Here is a 22235-nt window from a genome sequence, read left to right on the forward strand (position 1 = left end):
AGCACTTCCTGTTACTGTTACTGTGTGGATGGGGTTTGGAGTGATTAATTTGGCCAGAGGAGGATTCCTTTGGCCAACGTGCAGCTTCTCAGTGTGAGTTCTGGAGGCTTCTGCCAATTTGATGGGTTGGAGAGTCTAAAAATATGTCCTGGCAAGAAAAGAATACAAGGATGCACTGGAATCCTCGGAGATCAGGGCTATGTGATGAAAAATTAAATTTAGAGTTTCAGTGCTGGAATGTGGGGTGGTGTGGAAATTGCCAAATTTGTCTCTGATTGTTAGAGGGCTCTGAGACGACCACCGGAAGGCTCTGGGGCTCGGGCCAAGAAACCTACAGCATTCCGAAAGACACTTTAGCCAATCCTATTTGACTCACTGCGATTCATTCAGAACAAAATATGGATTTGGGAAAGTGGAGGAAAGTGTCATTTCTAGACTTTTTGGGTTTCTTTTCCATTGTGCATGTCCCTGATTTCCTTATTGTGGGCATTAGTTATTACATGTAGAAATGCATTCTTGCTGTGTCTTGTCCTCCCCTCCTTGGCTCAGCTCACTTCTTTTAACATTATTGTTTTTTTTGAAGGCTTCACAGCAGGCTTGTTCCCATATTCTCTTATATAGTCCTAAAATTCCCTTGGATCCCAGAACCATCTTTTTTTTTACCGCAGGTATATTTGATTCAGAGCTTTTATGGGATTTTCCATCCGTAAACCTTGCTACATGAACATAAAAGCTGTGAGATCTGCTTTAGTGCATTACTTTGATCTTATTTTACTCATTTTAATCCCCTCACACATCAGAATTTATGTAAAACTCTCTGTGGTTTGAGTAAATAAAAATAATAATAATAATAAAAAAAAAAAACATGGCCCTAAACCAGCTGGGTTTCCGGGTCTAAACCTGCTGATGGGTTCCCCAGTTTTGACGTTTGGCTGATTCCATGTGATGGGAACATTGCAGGCTTGTCAAATAAAATGTCTACATTATCAACTGAAACCTCTTTTTACAGTTTATGCTGTATTCTATTTGCCTTGGAAGTTGAACTTTGGAGCTGTGGAGCCATGTGCCATTGTTAGCAAGACTAACAATGGGTGGTAGTAGCCTAGTGGGTAACACACTCGCCTATGAACCAGAAGACCCAGGTTCAAATCCCGCTTACTACCATTGTGTCCCTGAGCAAGACACTTAACCCTAAGTTGCTCCAGGGGGGGGGGCTGTCCCTGTAACTACTGATTGTAAGTCGCTCTGGATAAGGGCGTTCAGAGAATGTTCAGAGAACTCTGAAATGCTTGAAGATGAATTTAAAACACAATCCATCCATATTTGCAGTGAAGATAAAGTAATGTTTCAGTAATGGGTAATCGAACTAATGACTGTTTCCATCACTACAACGTTGTTACGGCTACAGACAATACGATGCATAATGCGACGCATTAATGTAATGAAGGTGTTTTCCTTCAACCTTCAAAGTTTTTTTCCTTTTATTTGGTGAGAGTGCGTGGCGAGGGGTGAGGCAACAAGTGATGACGATTGGCTGAGTTAAACTTCATGCTAAGCCAATCAGAGGTAGAGGTGGGCGAGTGTTTACACAAACAGACACAGCCACACACACGAGCAGGAGAGACACAGCAATGGCGAGTTGAAAAGTAGCATTTTTACAATGGAAATACAGTCACGGCTTTTACCCTGTTGAAATTAAAGGTTGGAACGTACATAATTAATGTACATTATGCGGCGGAACTAAGTCTTTATCCACGCCGGTAACTGGCAATTAAAATCTGATGAAGCTCCTCTCATCACCTTACGCTTCATCAAAACTAGTGGCCAAGAACGTGGAAGCTGATAGCAGCAAAAACCCATGTCCAAGTAACATGAGCTCCGCTAACGAAGGACGAGACGGAGCCACACCATCCAGATTCTTTACAGATTTTAACATTTTAAGTTACTCTCTCTGGTAACTAGTTACTTTTATAATCTTGTCACTCAATCACCAACTTCTTAAAATAGGTAACTATAATTAATGTGTCCAACAATATTTACCCATGGCACAGCGATCTTTTTGTAAGGTGAGGGGTCAAGTAGTCCATCTTACTTCTTGATTTTGTAATCAAACGAGTGTTTCCGATTTTTGACAGGGAAGTTCTAGCAAACATGTATTGACCTTCTATTAGGACCTCTTAGCATGGCCTTGATGTTGGTAGATTATTATATGTGTTTATACAGAGTTGATTGAACTGAGATTGAACAGAGTTGATTAACCTCCAACTCATTTGTAATGCAGGGAGCTTTGACCTTAGGTCCTTGGACCTTACTGCACAGTCTCGTGCTAAGGATGACACCTTTTCACAGAACCCAAGGTGCAGAACCCCATCCTTGTACCCAGAATGAAAAGTGAAATTGAAGCGATTCTCATCATGAAACACTGCAGCGCAGCACACGGTGACACAATGAAATGTGTCCTCTGCTTCTAACCATCACCCTTGGTGAGCAGTGGGCAGCCATGACAGGCACCCGGGGAGCAGTGTGTGGGGACGGTGCTTTGCTCAGTGGCACTTTGGCGGATCAGGATTCAAACCGGCAACCTTCTGATTACGGGGCTCTTCCTTAACCACCACTGCCCCTTTCCACTGCCCCTTTCAATCAATGCATTTAGCAACCACCAACCTCCCTTTCATCAGTATCCAGAGCATCATAGCAAGTCTCTCTTACAAGGACTGATCAGGTCAAACCTGGGGAGCTTCAGTGTAGTCTTCATTCACATTTTTTCCATCCATTACATATTCATGTACATTGATGTGCTGCAAATGCAGACTTCTCAACTAGCATCAAAAAACCACAATGACGATGTGGTCTTTAAAAAATACCATATTAAAACGACTGTGAGATGGGAGAGGAGGTTTGTGGAGGAAATAAAACAAGTGAACAAATGGTCAGGGGCAGATCTATAAAAGCGTGCAGAGATGGATCCTCGTTACACAGGAAGCACAAAGACCTTTGGCGGAAAGCAATAAAAATGTGAACCCGCGCCGCATTTGATGTTCTGTGCAGCAGCTCTCAAGGTCTTGAGGCTGCTGGTATTGATTGGGCGGCAAAAGACACACGCAAGAAAACACACACGGCCTTCCCACTTGACACAGCCAAAAGAGCCCATGGTGTTTTCAATCCCGGCTCAACAAACATATTCAGGGTTTGAACCTGTTTCAGCTTCACAGAAACAAACAAACTGGCAAAGCGGGAAAGGAAGCGGACCTATAATCAGAAGGTTGCCGGTTCGAATCCCGAACCGGCACTGAGCAACGTACCGTCCCTGCACACTGCTCCCCAGGCGCTTTTCACGGTTGCTCACTAAGGGTGATGGGTTAAACGCAGAGGACACATTTTGCTGAGTGCACCATGCGCTGTGCATTATAATGACAATCACTTCACTTTGCTACTTTTCTCATGCCACCACAGAGCTATCTACTGTTCTGTGCTGGTTAGAGTTTGGACTGTGATGCATCCCTGTTCATGTAAAAGTGAAACAGTTAGTTGCGCAACATGTGCGTGGCTCTCGGGGGACTTATTTCTCAGCAGGGGAGCAAGAAATGAATAATGCGCAAATATGAAGAATTTAAAATCAATTGTCATGGTAAAAAGCGACACCGTAGAGGCAGATGGGGCTGGAAAAATGCTGACTGTGTTAATGTTGATGCTAAGCCTTGTTAGGCGGGAAATTCCAGGCCCATGGCTTATCATGTGTTGATTTGGACCCCCCACTTAATCCCCGAGCTGTGGCTTCCCCCTCACCAACAAGCACTATCACCAGGTGGCAAAAAGGCCAACAAATAGCCTGAAATGTCAAGATGGAGTTGTTGACTACTGTATTCCTACATACTTGTAAACAGGGGTCTTCTTTGGAAAAAGGACAATCTCTTTTGGTCTATGGTAACCATTTTCGGAGCCCAATGTCCAGTAGAAGAACCTACTTCAGGGTTTTTCTCTCCCCCTTTTCTCTCCTTTTCCCTTCTGGGCTCTTCTCTGCATATTTCCCCCCGCTTCTCTGAGGAGCATGTTCCCTCTCTGGAGATCTCATTGCTCTTTCTGTAATTTGTGTCTTTTCTGTAACCTTGGTACCATTTTACATAAAATTTTCCATGTAACTACATGGAATTTATCCAGATACATTTGTACGTGCACTTTATTAACCTGTGTTTATAAATTATAAACTGTTAATTGCTGTAACCTCTACTGTATCATGCTTCTGCATGTCTAGGTAACATCAGATGATTTAAAATACATCACTAACATGTAATGGTGCCAGATTAACCAGGTCAGTGCAATCTCCAATGTTCACCCTCCACCGCCGAGTTGGATTCCGTTGTTGGTCTGACGGGCTGTTTTTTTTACCGTCTGATTAGATCCTTCATGTTTGTCGCATGTATACAGCACTGGAATATATATATTTTTTTTAAAATATGGGACCGGTTTTGTTTTGTGGCAGCCATTCCATGTCCATTTCAACATGATGCTGTTTAGATGATCACCTTAACCAAATCTCACCAAACCAGAATATGTTTGAGAACCAGTGCTGTGGACTTAAACCTCCTTTTTTTATTCAAACGAACCATTATTAAGTGTCATATGATTAAACCTGATTACTGCGTTGCTCAACCAGTTACATTTGTTTTTGATGAATATTAGAATTTCAGTTCAATTGTGTCCAACTTCACCTTTCACAGAAGCTCCATCAGTTAATAAATAAGTGAAGATCTTGTACTTTTCTGTACCAGATCACTGTCTGAAATTGGCAAAAGCATCCTGCCTCGCCTTACATCAGTATGTCAGTATGCAATTATGTCTTTTTTTTTTTTTCTTTTCAGAAAAGTCTCCAGAAATACAACTCTGCTCCAAATCCCACCCCTCACTTACCATCCTACAGTTCACCTTCACGAGTTGATCCCAACAGAGCAGCCCATTTCTCTGACAGCTTGGTGTCCCATTGTCACTTCACTATACATATTCATTGATCTGGCCTCTTTTCATAGTGTGTATTCTTTGTCTTTTTAACCTCGCTAATTAATTTTCACCAGGCCCTATTGTTTCATGAAGGACGGTAAGTGAAATTAGAGGTCCCCTCTTGAACCATGACCTTACGGTGAAGCGCTAGCAGCTACAGATATCTTTCACTCCGCAATGCATACTGTTTTTCCCTTTTAAAAAAAAAAAAAAAATTAATGAGTATTTTTTTGAGGTTCGCTGTCGATTAGATAGCCGGGGTGTTCATTGCAGCATTTTAATTGGCTGTCACGTTGGTTGCCAGCACTGCAGTGAAGAGCGGCCGGCTGGCTAGGATTCAGCTGCCAGGTAAATGTGTACGGTCCAAGGGCGTCATCAGAACGCCGCTCTTGATTGGTAACTCTTGATTCAAGCTGCCCAGCCCCGTGCCACCTGTTGGCATATCGAGCGAGTAATATACCCCAACCCACAGACTCGACCGAAAGCCACATGCGAGCCAGTAATTGCCCGAGCGACTGGCGCCATGTTGCCGTTCATGGCATTTCACCATCAGCTCTGGGCTGTAGCCTGCTGAGAGATTGATGGCTCTTTCCAGTCCGCCCAGAAGTTGCAATTTACTGCTCTATGTGACTATGTGCCTAAACAAAAAATAAAATACAAGAAAAGGTAAAAAAAAAAAAAATAATAAAAAAAATAGTGGGCGCACTTATTTATGATGTGTGCTGACAGCACACAGAGGACGTGCCCACGCAGAGCTGCCGTCAGCGGGTTGCTTTTAGATTCTGCCCACTTCTCGGTCATTCCGGTCTCTATTTATGACAGCAAACGCACCAGCCACCCCTCCGTCCCCCAGTCCCGCATGAAATCCGCTTCGGCCTCATCGTGGGAAAATTGTCTCGATTTTTTGGGTGCCAGAAGGAGACTTTTTTAGCTCCATGTGTAACCAAGTGGATTTCTTATCTCCTGCTGGGATAAGCCTATTCCAAGCATGTGTGACTTTTGCAGTCCTACATATAAATGTCATAAATAAATTACAGATTTTTTTTTGCAATAAATTACATATTTTCACAAAGAGCAGATTTATATTGATCTATAGTACTCTGTCAAACGAATGTAAGGAAAATGAGGAAATGCAGCTCACCCCGCTTTAGCTGTGAAATTGCATCATAAACGTGTCCTCATGGGCTGCGTTTTACATGGCGGTGGTTAACGCACACTGATCAAAAGCCAGTGGGTGGGTCTTTGGAGGCTGTTGCATGCCTGGCAAGGAGAAAGTTTATCTTTTAGCATTTCTGACTCCCAATTCATGGTATTTTACAAGCCTCTGTAACACAGACATTGTACGTCTGGCCTTCGAGGTTGCTCTAATATTATTCATGGAACAAGTGCGGGGAACACAAGGTTAAGGTAATAGACCCTCTGATTTACACAATGCACATGGAATGTATTCAGGGACAAACATGCATATGTAGTTGCTGGTGCAGGACAAATGTCAGCATGCAGCGATGAGCGCAAAGGAACTGGAGTCAATGTTAAAGGGCAAACCAGTAAATAGAGCTCAGACGAGGGGAATCGAAACAAGGGAGAAGGTTTGGAGATAAATCAACCGGACGAGAAAGTAAACTAACCCTAAAGAAAAGGAAAAGTTGAATGGTGGCCACAAGCAGCAGGGTTAGACTCTGTAGTTGAGTGAAAATAAGAATGGACTGGAAGTACTGCCCTGTGATTTTATGCCTTTCCAGCCAGTGCAATTGCAGTCTTTGTGGTAAGACGTATGAATTAAATGAATATTTTGTTGAGATTAGTTGTGCCTTCTTTTGCACAAAACAAAACAGTGATATAATCTCCAAAATTCTCACATGAGGTGGGGCCAAATTGCAACATAAACACTTCTTTTCCCGCATTAATATAGAGTATCACATGACATTCAGGAATACATACATTTCCTGTACATCCTGTATGTAAAGCGATCTTGGGTTTGTGAAAGGCACAATATAAATTATTATTATTATTATTATTATTATTACTTTGTTTTTCTGTGTCTGCATAGGAGAATTAATTACTGCTCATATTCTTTTTTCGCATTACAACCACCAGAAACACAGTCATTTAGGATTTGTGTGGTTTTGTCACACAAATCCATCACTTCTATGGACATGTATTACTCCACTTTGGGAAACAGAAGAATTCCACTTACAGAAATACAGAACACTGGTTTGTCACAATCAACCTGCTCTACCTCAGCCCTGTAATCTAGATGGCCAAATCTAAAGAACACTATGACCATTGACCACCAAACTCGAATTCACTTGGATCACAAATATGTGGTTAAAAAAAGCACAAAATAACTGCAGAAAATCAGAGCCAGATGGTCAGACAGCAGTCATTACATCAACCAGTCAGGCCACTGGAAGGCATTGTGGTCGTGGACAATCATTTAACCGCCGTGTTTATTGACATTTCATTGTGCCCATGGAGTACAGTAGGCCCCAATTACCTGCAAAGGACACCGTCTTCTCAAGGCAACACATTGGTCAGGCCATACGTCCTGACATTTCTCGTGTACATCATTTATGTTGAAAAGTCAATAAAAATTCACAAAACGTCACACGTTGAACAGTGACCACACCGTCCTGCTTTGGCCGTGCGTGATATTAATAAAACCTAAAACATTTAATTTTGGAATTTGGAATTTAACGAAAACCGTCAAGCCTGTAATTTCAATCAAAGTGGCGTCCCTGAGCTCTGATGAATCTTTACCCATGGGTGCCAACACCTGCCCCAACGTTTTTTTTTTTTTTTAATTAGCAGCATATGGTGAGAGCAAACTGATTTACATGGATTTTCAGGTAATTATGTAGACATGCTGGAAATTGGTGATTTTTTTTTCTATGGTGGAAAGCGCTGCCAATGACAGAAATTTCTCAGGGTCCGAGACCAAGTGTGGCTTCCTGTCTGCCTCACCTAAGTGGCCATATTAATTAACCACCCTGCGGTTGCCACTGCCACATTCCCCGTCATGCCAGGGAGAAGTTGTTCAGGGTTGGGGGCTTTAAAAAAAGGAAACAAATATGTCCAGGCACGATGATTTTTACAATCTGCAAAGAAGGAAACTGGATTCCAAAGGGATTAATTAGTGTTGTGGAGCTGGCTGAAGTGTTGGAGTGAGAGCTTCGCCCTCTTCCCGCTCGCTTTCCTCTCCATGTTGCTGCAGGACGTGCCTCAAAATGGGTTAGGCCCCTCGGAATTCTCTCCTCTCTTTATGTTAAAAATATGTTTTCTCCCCTTGTGCAGCATTTGTAGTCATACGACTGAAATATTTTATTTGATAGTTTGCCTAGTAATCCACCCTCAGTACCAACTGTGCTCTTTATGACGTTATTTGATTTAGGGCATATTTGGCCTGTCCTAACAAACTCAATCGCATCCGTGTGTTCCAATTTGGAACAGCCTTTTAATTCTTGCAAATGGTACAGATTCATAGAATTACAGATTTATTGAATTAGGTAGTGGACGAGACTGCAACATGGCTTACGTGCAACATGCATATATTTTTACTATTCTTAGAAGGTACATATGCAATGTGACTTTTGGTGCATGACCCTTTATTGAGACAATTGTACAAGGTTTCCTCTGGTGGGACTAATGTGCAGAATTTTTTAAATTATAGTGTAGACAGGACTGCTTCATGAGATTTGTCAATTCTGTAAATTTTCTCATATTTTGTGCTAAACACGGTATGTTTTTATGCTTGTGGGCGTTACTTTTCACTGAGAGGCACAGCATTGTGCAGGTCCTTATTAATCACTCACACAATCAGCAACTAGTTATTACCTTTATGTACATTAAATTCAAGTGTGTCAGATGATGATGATGATGATTGTAGCTATTTCAGTGCTCAGTGCTCCTGATTTCAATTTCAATATCAGCTTCTCAAGAGGAAACATCTCAACCAATCGCTTTAATATGTAGTAAGCAATCTACCCATGAAGTTGGATGGAGTTCATGGAATCTTGAAAAACCATCCACCTTGATACTCCAGACTCCGGATTTGTTGTGCCTCTCTACCCAAAGTTGGTGTACAGTAGAGCTGAAGCAGATTCCGGAAAGTTCACCAGCTCTGAAGACCATGTTCTGTTTCTCCAGATGAAAGTAGTATGCTGCATGTGAAAGGGTTCATGTTGAAAAAAGTTAATTGGCACAGGCAGGTTGAAGTGGGCAGATAGTGACGTTTAACAGTGAGACTTACTCCCATGAATGGAGAGCAAGGCGAGATGCTTTGGAGATTTCCCGAGACTTTAAGGCAAATGAACTGGAGAGCTCCTGGCGCCTTTGTTTTCTTTTTGAGAGCGAGTGAGAGAAAGTCAAGTGCTTTCCTGCAGCTATCGATCTGAGTACCGCTCTCTCTCTGACGCACAGTTGTGGCGTCATGCTCGCTAACTACAGAATGGATTGATTTTTTTTTTTTTTTTCTGAAACATTAATTAAAGCCCAACAAACAAGTGGAGAACTCACAAGGCAATTAAACGTATGCAACCCCCACTGCCCCGAATCACACACATTATTATTTTACTCAGATGAAGAGGCAATAGACACTGCTCAGGGTTATTAATAACGGTGTAGAAGCACTTGTCAATTAATTGTGCAAATCACAGAAAGGAGGAGTTGGCAGAGAGAGAAAAAAACTGTCTGCTCTGCCCTCCAGCTACAGCAATGCTTGCCCGGGCGCCCATCAGTGGGGCAGTGGTGGCCTAGCGGTTAAGGAAGCGGCCCCGTAATCAGAAGGTTGCCGGTTCGTATCCCAACCCGCCAAGGTGCCACTGAGCAAAGCACCGTCCCCACACACTGCTCCCCAGTTGCCTGTCATGGCTGCCCACTGCTCACTCAGGGTGATGGGATAAATGCAAAGGACAAATTTCACTGTGTGCACCGTGTGCTGTGCTGCTGTTTATCACATGTGACAATCACTTCACTTACTTACTTACCATCATGTTTGCAGACAGCATCTAGTTTCTGGAAAAAATGTTCAAATTCACTTGTGTTTGAGTTGTTAAAGTGAAGTGATTGTCACACATGGTGCACACAGTGAAATTTGTCCTCTGCATTTGTAGCACCTCAGTGGCACCATGGCGGATCGGGATTCGAACCTTCTGATTACGGGGCCACTTCCTTAACCGCTAGGCCACCACTGCCCCGTCAAAACGAAGTGTGCATTGGCCGGGATGGTTGGACGTGGATGGTTGACATCGATTCTTGATCATGATTGTTTAGAGAAGATACCAGGTAATAAGAAACCCAGGCCCCCATAGCGCTCATCCTCGACAATAGCCATTTGCTGACATCATCCCCGCGTGCCCGGCAGCCATTTTGAACCGTGCGATACCCAGGCCTGCCATCCCATTGATCAGCACCAGTTCAGGGTAAGATGGTTGACAGCTTGGCGCCGGCGACAACCTTTGCGAGGAACCTCCCGCGTTCTTCCTGCCAGCGCCCTCAGAGGCAGACTCGACTGTAATCTTGCCTCCGAAGAAGCCGCCCACAGCCAGACGGGCGCCAGATGTTCTTACTGCCCTGTTTGCTTGTTTGTTTGTGTGAGAGAGACTTCAGCGTCTTGACAGGATGAGAGCAAATCTTCCAAAAAAAAAAATGAAATAGAGAGAGAGAGAGAGAGAGAGAGATCCAGGAATGGATTCCCACACCCTATTGTCTCTCGTTCCTTCTCCTCCTGTGCAGCGACGGAGTTCAGATTCGCGGCGAGATTGCGTCTTTGTCCCTCCAGGGTTCCGCGAGAAGATGATAATTACAACGCAGGGGCTGCATAATGGCATTAAAACGCTGGCAGCCGTGGCGGACCACCCGGGCGCCCGGGCGCCTCCACCTGCCAGCGGCCCCCTTTGTAGTCCTCGAACATGCAAACCCCCGCGCGCCTAGTTCCCCCCACGCCCCTCCACCTAGCCAGACTTCAAAGCGACGCCGCGCCCGCCTCGGCCTGGCAGAGCGCAGGAGGGAACAAGGCCTCCACCGAGCCTTTCCGTACGGCCGCTTTAGGTAAATGGTGAGACGTGGGTTTTCTCATCAAAAAGTCATCATTCGCTGGAAATGCGCTCTCGCATCGCACCGCCCGATGAATTACGGGGAGAATGTGTGCGAAACGATGCCTCCGGCCCGGTTCATTTTTATTATTAGTAACGAGCAGGCGACATGTTTATTTGGAGTAATGCACCTACGCGGCGGCGGCCGGTAACAGCGTGTTTTCCAATTCACAGCTTTGTTCACACTAAATGAATCACTTCAGTCTTTCAGTGGCGCAGAGCTGCGAGAAACGAGGGATACGGAGATGGGGAAACAAAAAGAGGGAGCGGGGCGTGCAATCCAGCTACATTTACGTTTAACAAAGCACATTTTATTGTCCTTTGATGAATCATCAGGACACAATGCAGCAATTGGAAATGCTTATCCATCTTGCCCCCTGCCACAAATTTGGAGCTGCTCTGAAATCCTAATAAATAAGCGAAAAAAAAAAAAAAAAAAAAGTCTTGGTCTTGTGTTTTTTTATCTGTTCTTTTGCATCCTACACTCGGTACCGAGAAGGAGGATGCTGCTGCAGGACTGTCCATTAAGCAAAATTCAAATGAGGAACACATTCCAGATGTCGAAAAGCCATGATGAAAATCAGGAAATTGTATACGCACTAGGACTTTTTCTTCTATTCTATTGCACCTATTGCTTGTTTGATAGGTGGTTTAGGATTAAACAGAATTTTAAGGGCTGGATAAAATGTCTATTTACATGGCTGCTTTTCTTGCCTTTTTTTTTGTTCATTTTTGTACTGTGAAGTTGCGGTAGAAACTTGAACTTTTAATGCAAGATGCTTGTGTCACGCTATTGTAGCTGCCAGATCTTTGATAGCTGCCCAAACTGTGTGCTCATGCATAAGGGCTGTTCAGTTTACGTTCAGTTAATATGTGATAAGATGTGACAAACTTCATGCAATCTTCTGATATAACTCCCTTCCAGTCAGTGTGTAATTTAACTCACCAGAGTTAACGGCCTTTAAATGGTCAGGTATTGCGGAAATGTTGTAGTGTCTGCATATGTTTGCGAGGTCTCCTGGAATTTTTGTGTTCATGGTCGTAACAAGCCTGTCCCATTCTAATAAAGAGATAGTAAATATTTATATATCCTATTTGCCTCCTTTCATTGTGCTGTGTTAATAAACTCATTTTCAGCCTGCTTGATGCACAGTGCTGTACGTTGAGCGGGCCTCTGATTATAGTCACGTTGGGAGTGGTGGATGACATGGTGGAATTTGGGTTCTGCAGAAGCAGCAAGAGGCTGTAGCCTTGGGGAGGTCTCCGGTCCCGCTGGGTTAGACGCTCACATCTCGCCGCTGTGCCTTGTTCTCGTTTGCCACTGATTGGAAATTGTTGGAGCGGGACGGATTTATGTGACTGTGCGGTTTCCCTTTTTTTCTTTGCTTCCTTTAGCCCCATTTCCTTGTCCTTATCTTGGGAGCCATTGTTGCCTCAGCTTTAATGCTGAGGTGATCTGCAGTTCCAGCCCTTGGGTGTGTTTTGATGTGGTGAGGATCTGACATTATAGGTGTGGGCGTGTTTTGATGTGCTAGTCCATGTTTATGATGGTTGGCTTTTTGATGTTACCCTGACCTGCCATTCTCACATCTGAGTTTAAGTCAAACGTAGGCTTTTGCCCTTTTCATTGCAGTGAAATGTATTCAATTATAAATAGTTTCTCTTTTTTCCGTATATTACATGTCGGCTTTGAAGGAAGGAACTTTTTGGAGACAATTTTCCCGGGTTAACCCATTACCCCCTACCCAGCAGAAGTGAACATTTGGATTATAACGTCTGCGACATTTCTAAAATGTACTGGCATGCTGATGATTAAACATTTTTCTGCCTTTTGGTATAATATTTGTAGTGAAATGCATTGCGGGGCAATGCACTGGCAATATGAATGATGTCATAGTGTGGTTTTATTGTAAAAGCAGTAATAGGAAATGGTCCTTCTTCAAATAATAACAATTATAATTAATGTATAATTTTATTCATTTGTACCATATATGGACTATATTTTAGCTAAAGTTGCCACATTGGAACCTTGTCCGGTCCAGCTTCAGGTTTTTTTTTTTTCCTGGGATCAATTTAATACTACGGCACTGGTCTGTTTTTTTTGTTTTTTTTTTGGTGCACTGTCGGTACTGATTTTCTGATGTAAGGCCGCTGCACTTTGATGCCGTTACGACTGTCACCCGGATCTGAGGGCTTGTTCTGATGTTGAAGTCATTTCCGATTCTTTGTGTACTTTTTTTTTGGGGGGGGTGATTATTCTGTTTGTGGTTTGGTACGTTTTTGTTTCCCTGTGAGATTTTGTGTTTTTTGTGAGCTTGCTTGTGCTGTTATCGGTTGTACGGCTGAAATAACTAAGCAACGTGTAATGAATGCGTCATTTATGTTATCACATCATCACATGAACAGGCTGCTGGCTCTTTCATTACAATGAAATGTCACTAAATACTTCTATCAAGGCGGAGGCAAACTAGGAATCTTCATCCTGACATAAACACTGATCAGCAGCATAGTGCTGTCGGCGACTTTTTCTGAATCTGCGTTTGTGTGTTTTCTCTTCCAGAATGCGGGAAAGAGATGTACCGAGCACGTGCACATGGGCACTCCTGCTGATGCTCTGCCTGCTGTCGCTATGGGGACGGTTCACGCTCGCATCCTCACACAGAAGTCACATAGGTAGGTCAAAGTTCAAAAAAAAAAAAAAGAACTAGACATCTCCTCCTTCTCATGGAACCTGCGGGAATCAGCATGTCACGTCACATGCTGTGTGCAGAGCTTTCAGCCATCAGACCCAATCAGAGGTCAGCAGATGAGTCTTTTGCTGTTCTCTCCTGGGAACCGGAGTCTCCACCCCCTGAACCCAAGCCGACGCCTTTTTGACATATAATTTCTTCTGGAATCATATTTCTTGACAGCCGGGCCATCTTGATGTGTACGGCAGCGACTGATGACCTTCGGGTGATTCCAGCACCTGCCGTTTCATTAGACTTAAGTCTGTTGTGTTTGCTCACTGAGGTCTGACGCGCACTGGATATGTACTGACCAATGGCTGGGCCCGGGAAGGCGTGGCTCTGTGGCATCACCATCATGCCATGTTTCACTTTATTCTAGCAGCTTCTGAGCACAGCTGTCGGACAGCCTGACTTCATGCTGCTTGTGAACGGCAGATTTCACGGATCTGGCAGCTTAAGGTTGCCTGTACAATAGAAGAATGGGTCTTGAAGCTGAGAAGTAGGACTCAGTACCAAAAAAATAAAATAAAAAGGAACAAACACAGAAAGGAGTTTTGTTTGTCATCTGTGAAATTTAAGATGCTTGACGTTTTTCGAAGTGAAGCTGGGTGCTCTTTTATGTTGGCTAATGTGTCACACAAAAGCCTTAGGCATCCTGATGGACAGGCCATACTGTTTTTTTCTTTCTTCTATTTTCTTTTTATGCAAGGTTCACCCAGAAAAGTTTCAAAAAATCTTCCATGCCTCAACTGAACAATCTCTGACAGTCTGAAGTGGTGCCTTTACAAACAAATGCAAGTAACATTTACTCTCTGCTGAAAAACAGCACATGGTAGTTGCAGACGGGACCTGGGCAATCCATAAGTAGCATAAATATAATACAGCATATTTTGCATGGCTTTTCTGTGGGCTTTATTGCCATTGGTTTTATTCACAAGCATAGCGAAAAAGATTTTATGTATAAGTCTCTCTGCAAGGTTCATCCAAAAAAACTCCCATGACTCAACCAGACAAGCTCTCACAAACAGTCTGAAGTGGTGCATTTACAAAGAAAAGCAAGTAACATTTACTTTCTGTTGAAAAACAAGGAAACCTTGCCAATGCATAAGTAATTTTATATAGTATATATTCTGTATACCTTTTTATGATACCGCACACAACAATGTATGTTGGTAAAATGTATAATAGTGCAATGACGACAACTCACAGGTGATTAGTTGCATTGCTAGGGCACGGATATTGTGTATTTATCATTGGTCGTCCCATTCTGCACATGCACAAGCTTGCAAAGTTACTGGAATCTCCAATTCACCTGGTTTTGTAAGGAAGGAAACCGTACATCCCGGAGGAAAGCCGTGTCAACACAACCTTGGAGCAATTTTGTATTTTATGTTATTTATAGGGCTATCCAAATTCATAAGCAGCATCATATCACTGAATATGGTTCCTTTCCTGTGAGACATACAGAATTCATAACTGATGACATAACTGTGAGTGACAGCCCGTCCCTGTAATGTTACTCTTGTCAAGGCAAGAGTGTTGATGACATCACTGATGCACGTTTCAGGCTGTAGAATATGTATGTTGTTTAAGTATCATGTATCATGTAGTTATGGGGGTGCATTTTTCAAGGATAATGACAACGTCTGTGCGTTTCTTCCGATTTTTTTCGTACAGTGGTGGGGGTTTACAGTGGGGCAGTGGGTGTTAATTTTTTGCTCATTAGTCCAATAATAAATTGAGCCTCCTGCTGTCCGAGCCTCATTCTCTCCTGTGGGTGAATGATTGATTGTGATTCAAGTCGCAATCAGTAACTTCAAAGCCTGGGCCAATCATGGCGGGCGACCAAGATAATCAGATACTCATCCCGCTCCGGGCCGCAGGTCAGCACAAGGTGAAAGACAGTCCAATAAAAAAACCCTTTATAAAGGCCAAAGTAATGGGTGTCGGACCAGTGTAGGTAACCCACCGGATGAGAGAGAGAAGGAGAGAGTGAGAGACAGAAATGGCAGAACCTCAGCTGCAGCGCCGAGCTTCCTGCAATACCAAAACACTGCAAAGGTCAGACTTTATGAAAGCTTTTCTCTCAACGATGCCAATAATCCTGGGCTTATAGAGAGAGTGAGGCACGGTTAGACACAGAGAGAGATAGAGAGGGGGAAAGGAGAAGTACCTGAAAAGAAACTGAGTTTTAAAGGAAGAGGCGAAGTCAGGGAGGAAGATGGAGGAAATGAGGTTGAAAGTTCGAAGGTTTCTCCGGAGTGCCTGTGCCCTAACCTCATGTACTCTTTGGAGTCCATGCTCCTCACTGAGGTGTAGTCCAGGATCTGAGTGGTGCCAGACAGAGAATTAATGTGTGTGCATGTGGACATAACACTAGGTGACCGTGTGGCCAGATCGCGGGACAGTCAGCCTCGTGTTCATTTTTCTCACTCATGACCTCGCCTCCGCTCACCCTACCTCTCACCCAGCTGTCTGGCCTCACCTCTCTATGCCCGGGGAGAATGAGATGACCAATCAGGAGGGGACGCTCTAAACCAAGGACTGGGTTGCCCTGTGAAGGGTAGGCGAAAGACACACACAGCACCCCTGGGCTTCAGTAAAAGTTCGTACTAGTTGACAACCAGCATACTGAAACAAAAAAAAAACCTACATTCTATATGCTGCATTAGGTCAAATATAATGTGATATTATGTCTGTCTTATTTGGGTCAACGTGATATTTAAATTGCAAGACTGCCCTGAATATGTCTCCAGCATCCCTCAGAACACCTATTATATTATAATAAGTACCAAATGTGCCTTTTAAATTAGCAGTTTTTTAATACATATACATTTATGTCATTAGTCTGTCTCACGTTCCTGTCCAGGGGATAAGGAAAACGTGGGCACAAATGAGAGGAAGTGGATACCTGGGGACTACACACACAAAAACCGCCGAAGGTGTAAAGACAGTACAGCCCAAGTGGGAGAATATATACATCAGAAGAGTACGTACACAGAAAAGGGATTGCGGCTAACAACACCAAAAGTCTCCTCTCTTTCCTCCTACGGCTCAAATGCCACCAATCCCAAAACTCCTTCACTCCAACAGCCTAAAAAGGAAAGCACACCCAGACCCACCAAACAGAACACACACCAACACAACTTGTAGGGTAGTAGCCTAGTGGGCAAGACACTCACCTATGAACAAGACGACGCATGTGGATTCAGTTACCCATTTAAAAAGTGTAAACCACATGGGCACATTATATTTTTTGACATGTGGATGTGTGTCCCAGTTCAGTCTGTGTGATACTAAATTAAGGTTACATATCTCGCTGCTTCTGCTGGTGTGGATGAATCAGATGGTTTGAGTTAATAAATAATAATAAAAATAATTAAAAAAACTCCCTAGGCCCCTCAGCACGCTCTGTGTGCTCTGCTCCCTTATGGAAGAATGAACCAGGCAGTGACAGCAAAGATCTCGGGCCATAGGCTTCGAATGGCAGGAGAGTTTGCTATTTGTTTGCATATTTTTTTGCATTAATATTAGCATAAAATGCACAGCCCAATCCCAGGAGTGTTTCACCTCTCCATTCACGGCTTTGGAAGCAACTCTTATCTTTGAAGAATCTCAAACCTGGCAAGTCTCTCCCTTCACGTCTCCAGCTGTGTTCCTTGTTCTTTTTCTTGCAGAGTTTATTTTAGGCCACACTTTTTTTTACCCCCAATGATTAATGTTTCAAGTGATTGCACATACCTGCTTTAACAATGCGGAGTACTTTATGCAGAAATGTATGAATATCTGGGTGCTGTTGATGCATGTGCACAATTCTACTGATTACGTGGAAATTGTAAGAACTGCAATATCCTCAGTTTATAAGTTGGCTCCCCCAGGCACTTCCATGATTCTCAATAATAATAAAACAGCTCCCACAAATCGGCCAAATGTAGTCTAAAGAACTCAAATATTTGCTGGGAATCTATGCGGTGAAAATTTCTGTAGCCTGAACTGTCTCTCTGCTGGCTTATGTCCCACTTTTTTTTTTTAACCAAAATGACGTGTTGTTCTGAGCAACAATGTGCCTCTGAAGCATCATCAAATGTTTCCTCAAGGGTTGAAGTGTTAATCGCTAAGCAGATGGCCCAGACTGTGCACACACACCAATCAACATGTTCACATCCGGAGATACAGCTCCACTTAGTGAAGGGAATTGAATACATATTTTAGGCTGAAACTATTAACCCTTTGATGTAAAAATGCACAAAAAAAAACTGTGAAATAATGAGGTTATGTTATTTAAATAGCAACTTCTCCAAAATGATGCTTTTGATGTGACATTAGCCAATATTAATGTACATACAGTAATTGCCACATTGTGCCATCAGGAGTAATGAAATGACATAAATACATATCTATAAATTTACACTACAGGTCAGACGTTTGTAGTGTAACACAAACTGCAAGTGCAAAATTTCTAAATAGCAATGGAATTAATTCCAAACCCCAGCACCTTTTCAGTCATGCAGGTGAATGTCAACTAAAGACACAAACCAAATATATGAGGTTAAATGGATGAAAATAAATACCATTTCTATATTTACTTTCACTGTATTTGGCATAATTCTGAACTTTAAGTCCTGGTGGCAGTTTTTGTTTCTTACCAAAAATTTATTTTTCCCATTAATTTCTGACATTGATGTTACTCACAGAGTTTTTAACAGGAAAGTTTTCACCCACTGTTCTGCACTAATGAAACCAAAGCAATGATGTCAGGCCCCCCCTTTCCCCGCAAAAAAATACCTGACTCTTTTAACTCTAACACCTGTGAACAGATTAGGTGCTAATATTGTCTTTTGATCTGTAAAACCCACAGCTTTAAAACCCGACAAAGCTTCGTCTCCCTCAAAAGAGGCAGCAGCACTGGCAAAAAGGCTGCCGCTAATTGGTAGCAATGAAATCTTCCCCCACCACCCCATTTGTGTAATTGCTCTCTCCTCAACGAATTCATTAGCGCCGATCATTAGCAACAACATCCCCATCTAACTTCCTTACAGAAAGGGGAAATCGACTTTACCAAAGTCATTTTTTTTGTGTCAGCATGTGATAATGCTTTTACTTGCATCATTGCATGATGATCATTTGCAAATGTTTTCATGAATGTTCATAAAGAGAATCGGACAAAATTGTGTAAGAAAAAAGGACAAATCTGCTTTGTGTCATTCCAAAATAACATACCCTTCCATCGTGTCAAATGTTTTGGTTTTGTTCTGTTCACTTTTATGTTACAAAGACTGAAATCTTGTTTTTTTTTCTCACTTAAGTTTCAATCAGTGATGTGAACATATTCTACAAGGCCAGTGAAGACGGTGGAACCCATGGGGGATACTTTGGTTTGCTTTGCCATTCGGGTTTAGGCATCAGTGATTTAAAGTGACTGTAGCCTTTGGTCGCTCATTCACAAACCCCAGACGGTCAACGCATTTCATCACGAAAAAATTACAAATGAAACTGCTCGAATTCTGTGTGTACTTGATCATAGTGAGAAAACGTGAATGGATCCCCACATACAAAGGAGCTCAGATTGGTTCCAAATGCCTAAAGGAGCCTTGGAAACAGCGTCGCATGCATTTCATCAACAGAGCACGACTCTCTGGTGCCTGAAATGAAGAAAAGAAATCGAGTTCGCCAAGCAGCACTTCAAGGGAAGCCGGGTCGTCTGAGGCAACCCACAGGGAGGATGCTATCCCCTCCGGGATGTGCTCTGTATGTTCACCAAAATCCACCAAAAAAAAATGCACATCGACAAGCACAGGCGGTGGTCCCTGCAAAGAGCGCATTCAAAGGCCTGACCTGGCACGGCAGACCTCATGGGTCGGGGTCACAGATTACTTGTGTATGCATTTGCAGATGTAGATGTGAGGAGAGGCTCCGGAGGTCCCAGAGAAATGGCACAGGGTTCTGAGGACCCTTTGGACATCAAAATGTAAATAAAGGACTGAGACGGGATGGGCAGATGACAGCGGGGATCGAAAGATACCAACGCTTATACGGGTTCGGTAATAACTAGCCTGAGCCTGGATTGGATGGACATCAAAATGTCACTTTCTTATTTCATTTGATCTTTTTTCTGGTCTTGTTGTGCAGAGGCCTTAGAGGCCGCATGTCACTGGTTTTTGGTCTCTTTTTCTCTCTTATTTTTAGCAGCAATGAAAGCATCAACGGAGTTCAGGTTCTGTAAAAATATATAACACGTTTATTGTAATGTGCTTGATACATTTTGGAAGATTCAGCAAGGATGGACATTCATCCGCAGTGGCACCTTGGCAGCTTGGAATTCGAACCGGCAACCATCCAATTATGAGTCCACTTTCTTACCCGCTTGGCCACCACTGGCCAGTTTTAACATTTAAGGCAAATAAAACATGCAGACAACAAACAAGACAAACAGCGCTTATCCAGTGAAATGAGTGCAATGCAAGGTGCCAAGTGAAAATAGTGCAAACACAGCTGTGCAAAATGGAACAGCGCATTCATGGACACGATATTCTAATCATAGAAGAGGTAGTGTGTGTGTGTGTGTGGTTGTTTCAGTCCAGTCCCTGAGCTGTCTAATGGTCTGTGGAAGGATGGAAACTCACTTTATCTCATTTGATTGTGGTTTTCATGTCTCACATAGTGTACAGGCCTGAATGGAACTTGTATAGAACCTTCATTTTCGCTGTTGGACATAATCAATATGATGTGTAGACATTGTGTAGACATCAGTGTGTTATGTTCCCTCTAAATCAGTCGCCCAACTCTGGCATGTTATATATGTTATGGTGATGCAGGTTAATGCATCTTGGGTCATGTCGTTTAACTTAAATAATCACCTAGTAAGAGTTGAATTTTAAATCCTCAATGTGGTCAATAAAGATTTTGAGACCCCAACGTATCATGTTCTGAAGAAGACCTTGGGGCAATTTGTTTGCTACAAATGGGCTGAAAGATTAACCAGTTAGAATTTGGTGGACAAAGGTCAAAGACCCAGCGAGCACATTTAGGTCCTATTTGCAGAAATGTCTGGAGAATTTCTTGGCAAGAATTATCTGTCCATCCATTCCGCATTTTACTTGGAAATTATTTAAATTTAAAACGTAAGATGATCGTCTTTGCAACAGTCAAGCAGAAATGATAACGAAACTGAAGTAATTTTATGATATTGAAAACAAATCCAATCTACTGCATATCCTCTTATTCTACAAAGAGACTGAGATTCTCTTTACACTTCATCTTCACTGTAATTAGGGGTGATGGCGTGATAGAGTAATGTGCTGCTTTAGCAGATTTCGGCCTCAGCAGGCACCCTGAATTAATCCTCCCCCTTTTTCCATGTTTTCATCCTGATGATCACACGAATATCTGAAAGTGCTACCCTGCACCCCCTGCACAGACGTAAATAATGCAGCGTGGTCCAACATATGCTGGGGAGGGTTTCATCAGATTACGGGATTACCCGTGAGCCCAAGGCCTCGTATGCTATGACCTGGCTCAAGAGAGCCATTCCAGCGGTGACATGAGCCGGGCATTTGGTGCTGCAGTTGGCAGGCGAGCAGCACCGAGGTTGCCAGTTTCAAAACAATTTTTAAAAAGTGAAATGAAATCTCTGACCTCAACGTGTTATGTGGAAATGAGCTTAAGATGGGTTTATTTTTTATGCTCTTTCTGCATTAGAAGTTTAAATAAAATACAGATGCTATAAAAATACTAATCCGCTTTCCTGCCATAATCCGACTTTAACATTAAAACACTCACACTGGGCTCGTCTGTATTAAAGTAAAGGGAAAAAAGCCCATTATATCCAACTATTTTAAATCTTGAGATATTATTTATGCTTTAACTCAATGCTGTAAAATTAAGGCCGAGAAGGTTTCATGACACAAATAACATCAGAGGTCAGATTTGAACTGATTTAAGGTATCGGGAGGAGACTGAAACAGACCACCAGAGACGGAAGGAGGATTGGAAGGAGGGAGGTTCACCTTTATTACAAAGCACGAAATTCAACAAAAATCAATTTGTCTGAACCTGCAGTGGTTGTGTGCAATGACACGTTGTGATTAAAATGCAATTGGTTCTGTCAACGCGTTAAAGCATTCGCCAACATAGTCAATTCTTTTTCTGCTATTCTTTAGATCAATAGCAACTAAAGGGAAAGAGTGTGCACTGCAATGATTTGTGGGATTTTGGAATCAGCCCTCATGATTAATTTGAGCTATAAAATAAAACTGTGTTAAGGTTAATTGCACTAACAATACAAGATAGAGTGCATAAAAACATCAACCAATACAAGGTGCATTTTGCACTTATTATCACTTTAATCAAATGCTGCAAGGTTTATCACTGATTAAGTGAAAATAAAAAAAAATACAGAAAAAAAAAATATTTAATACAG

General features: G+C 42.6%; 1 protein-coding gene across 1 annotated transcript in view; it reads left to right on the forward strand.

Annotated features, from left to right (window-relative positions):
- The window catches only part of LOC114798148 (chemokine-like protein TAFA-2), a 90750-nt gene that overhangs the window by 35293 nt on the left and 33222 nt on the right, over positions 1-22235 (forward strand). The window contains exon 2 of the mRNA XM_028993587.1: positions 13648-13760. Coding sequence (XP_028849420.1) covers positions 13649-13760 — 112 coding nt within the window. The 5' untranslated portion in view covers position 13648. The remainder of the gene's footprint in view (positions 1-13647; positions 13761-22235) is intronic.

Source organism: Denticeps clupeoides, chromosome 10 (assembly GCF_900700375.1).
Source record: "Denticeps clupeoides chromosome 10, fDenClu1.1, whole genome shotgun sequence".
Classification (NCBI taxonomy): domain Eukaryota; kingdom Metazoa; phylum Chordata; class Actinopteri; order Clupeiformes; family Denticipitidae; genus Denticeps; species Denticeps clupeoides.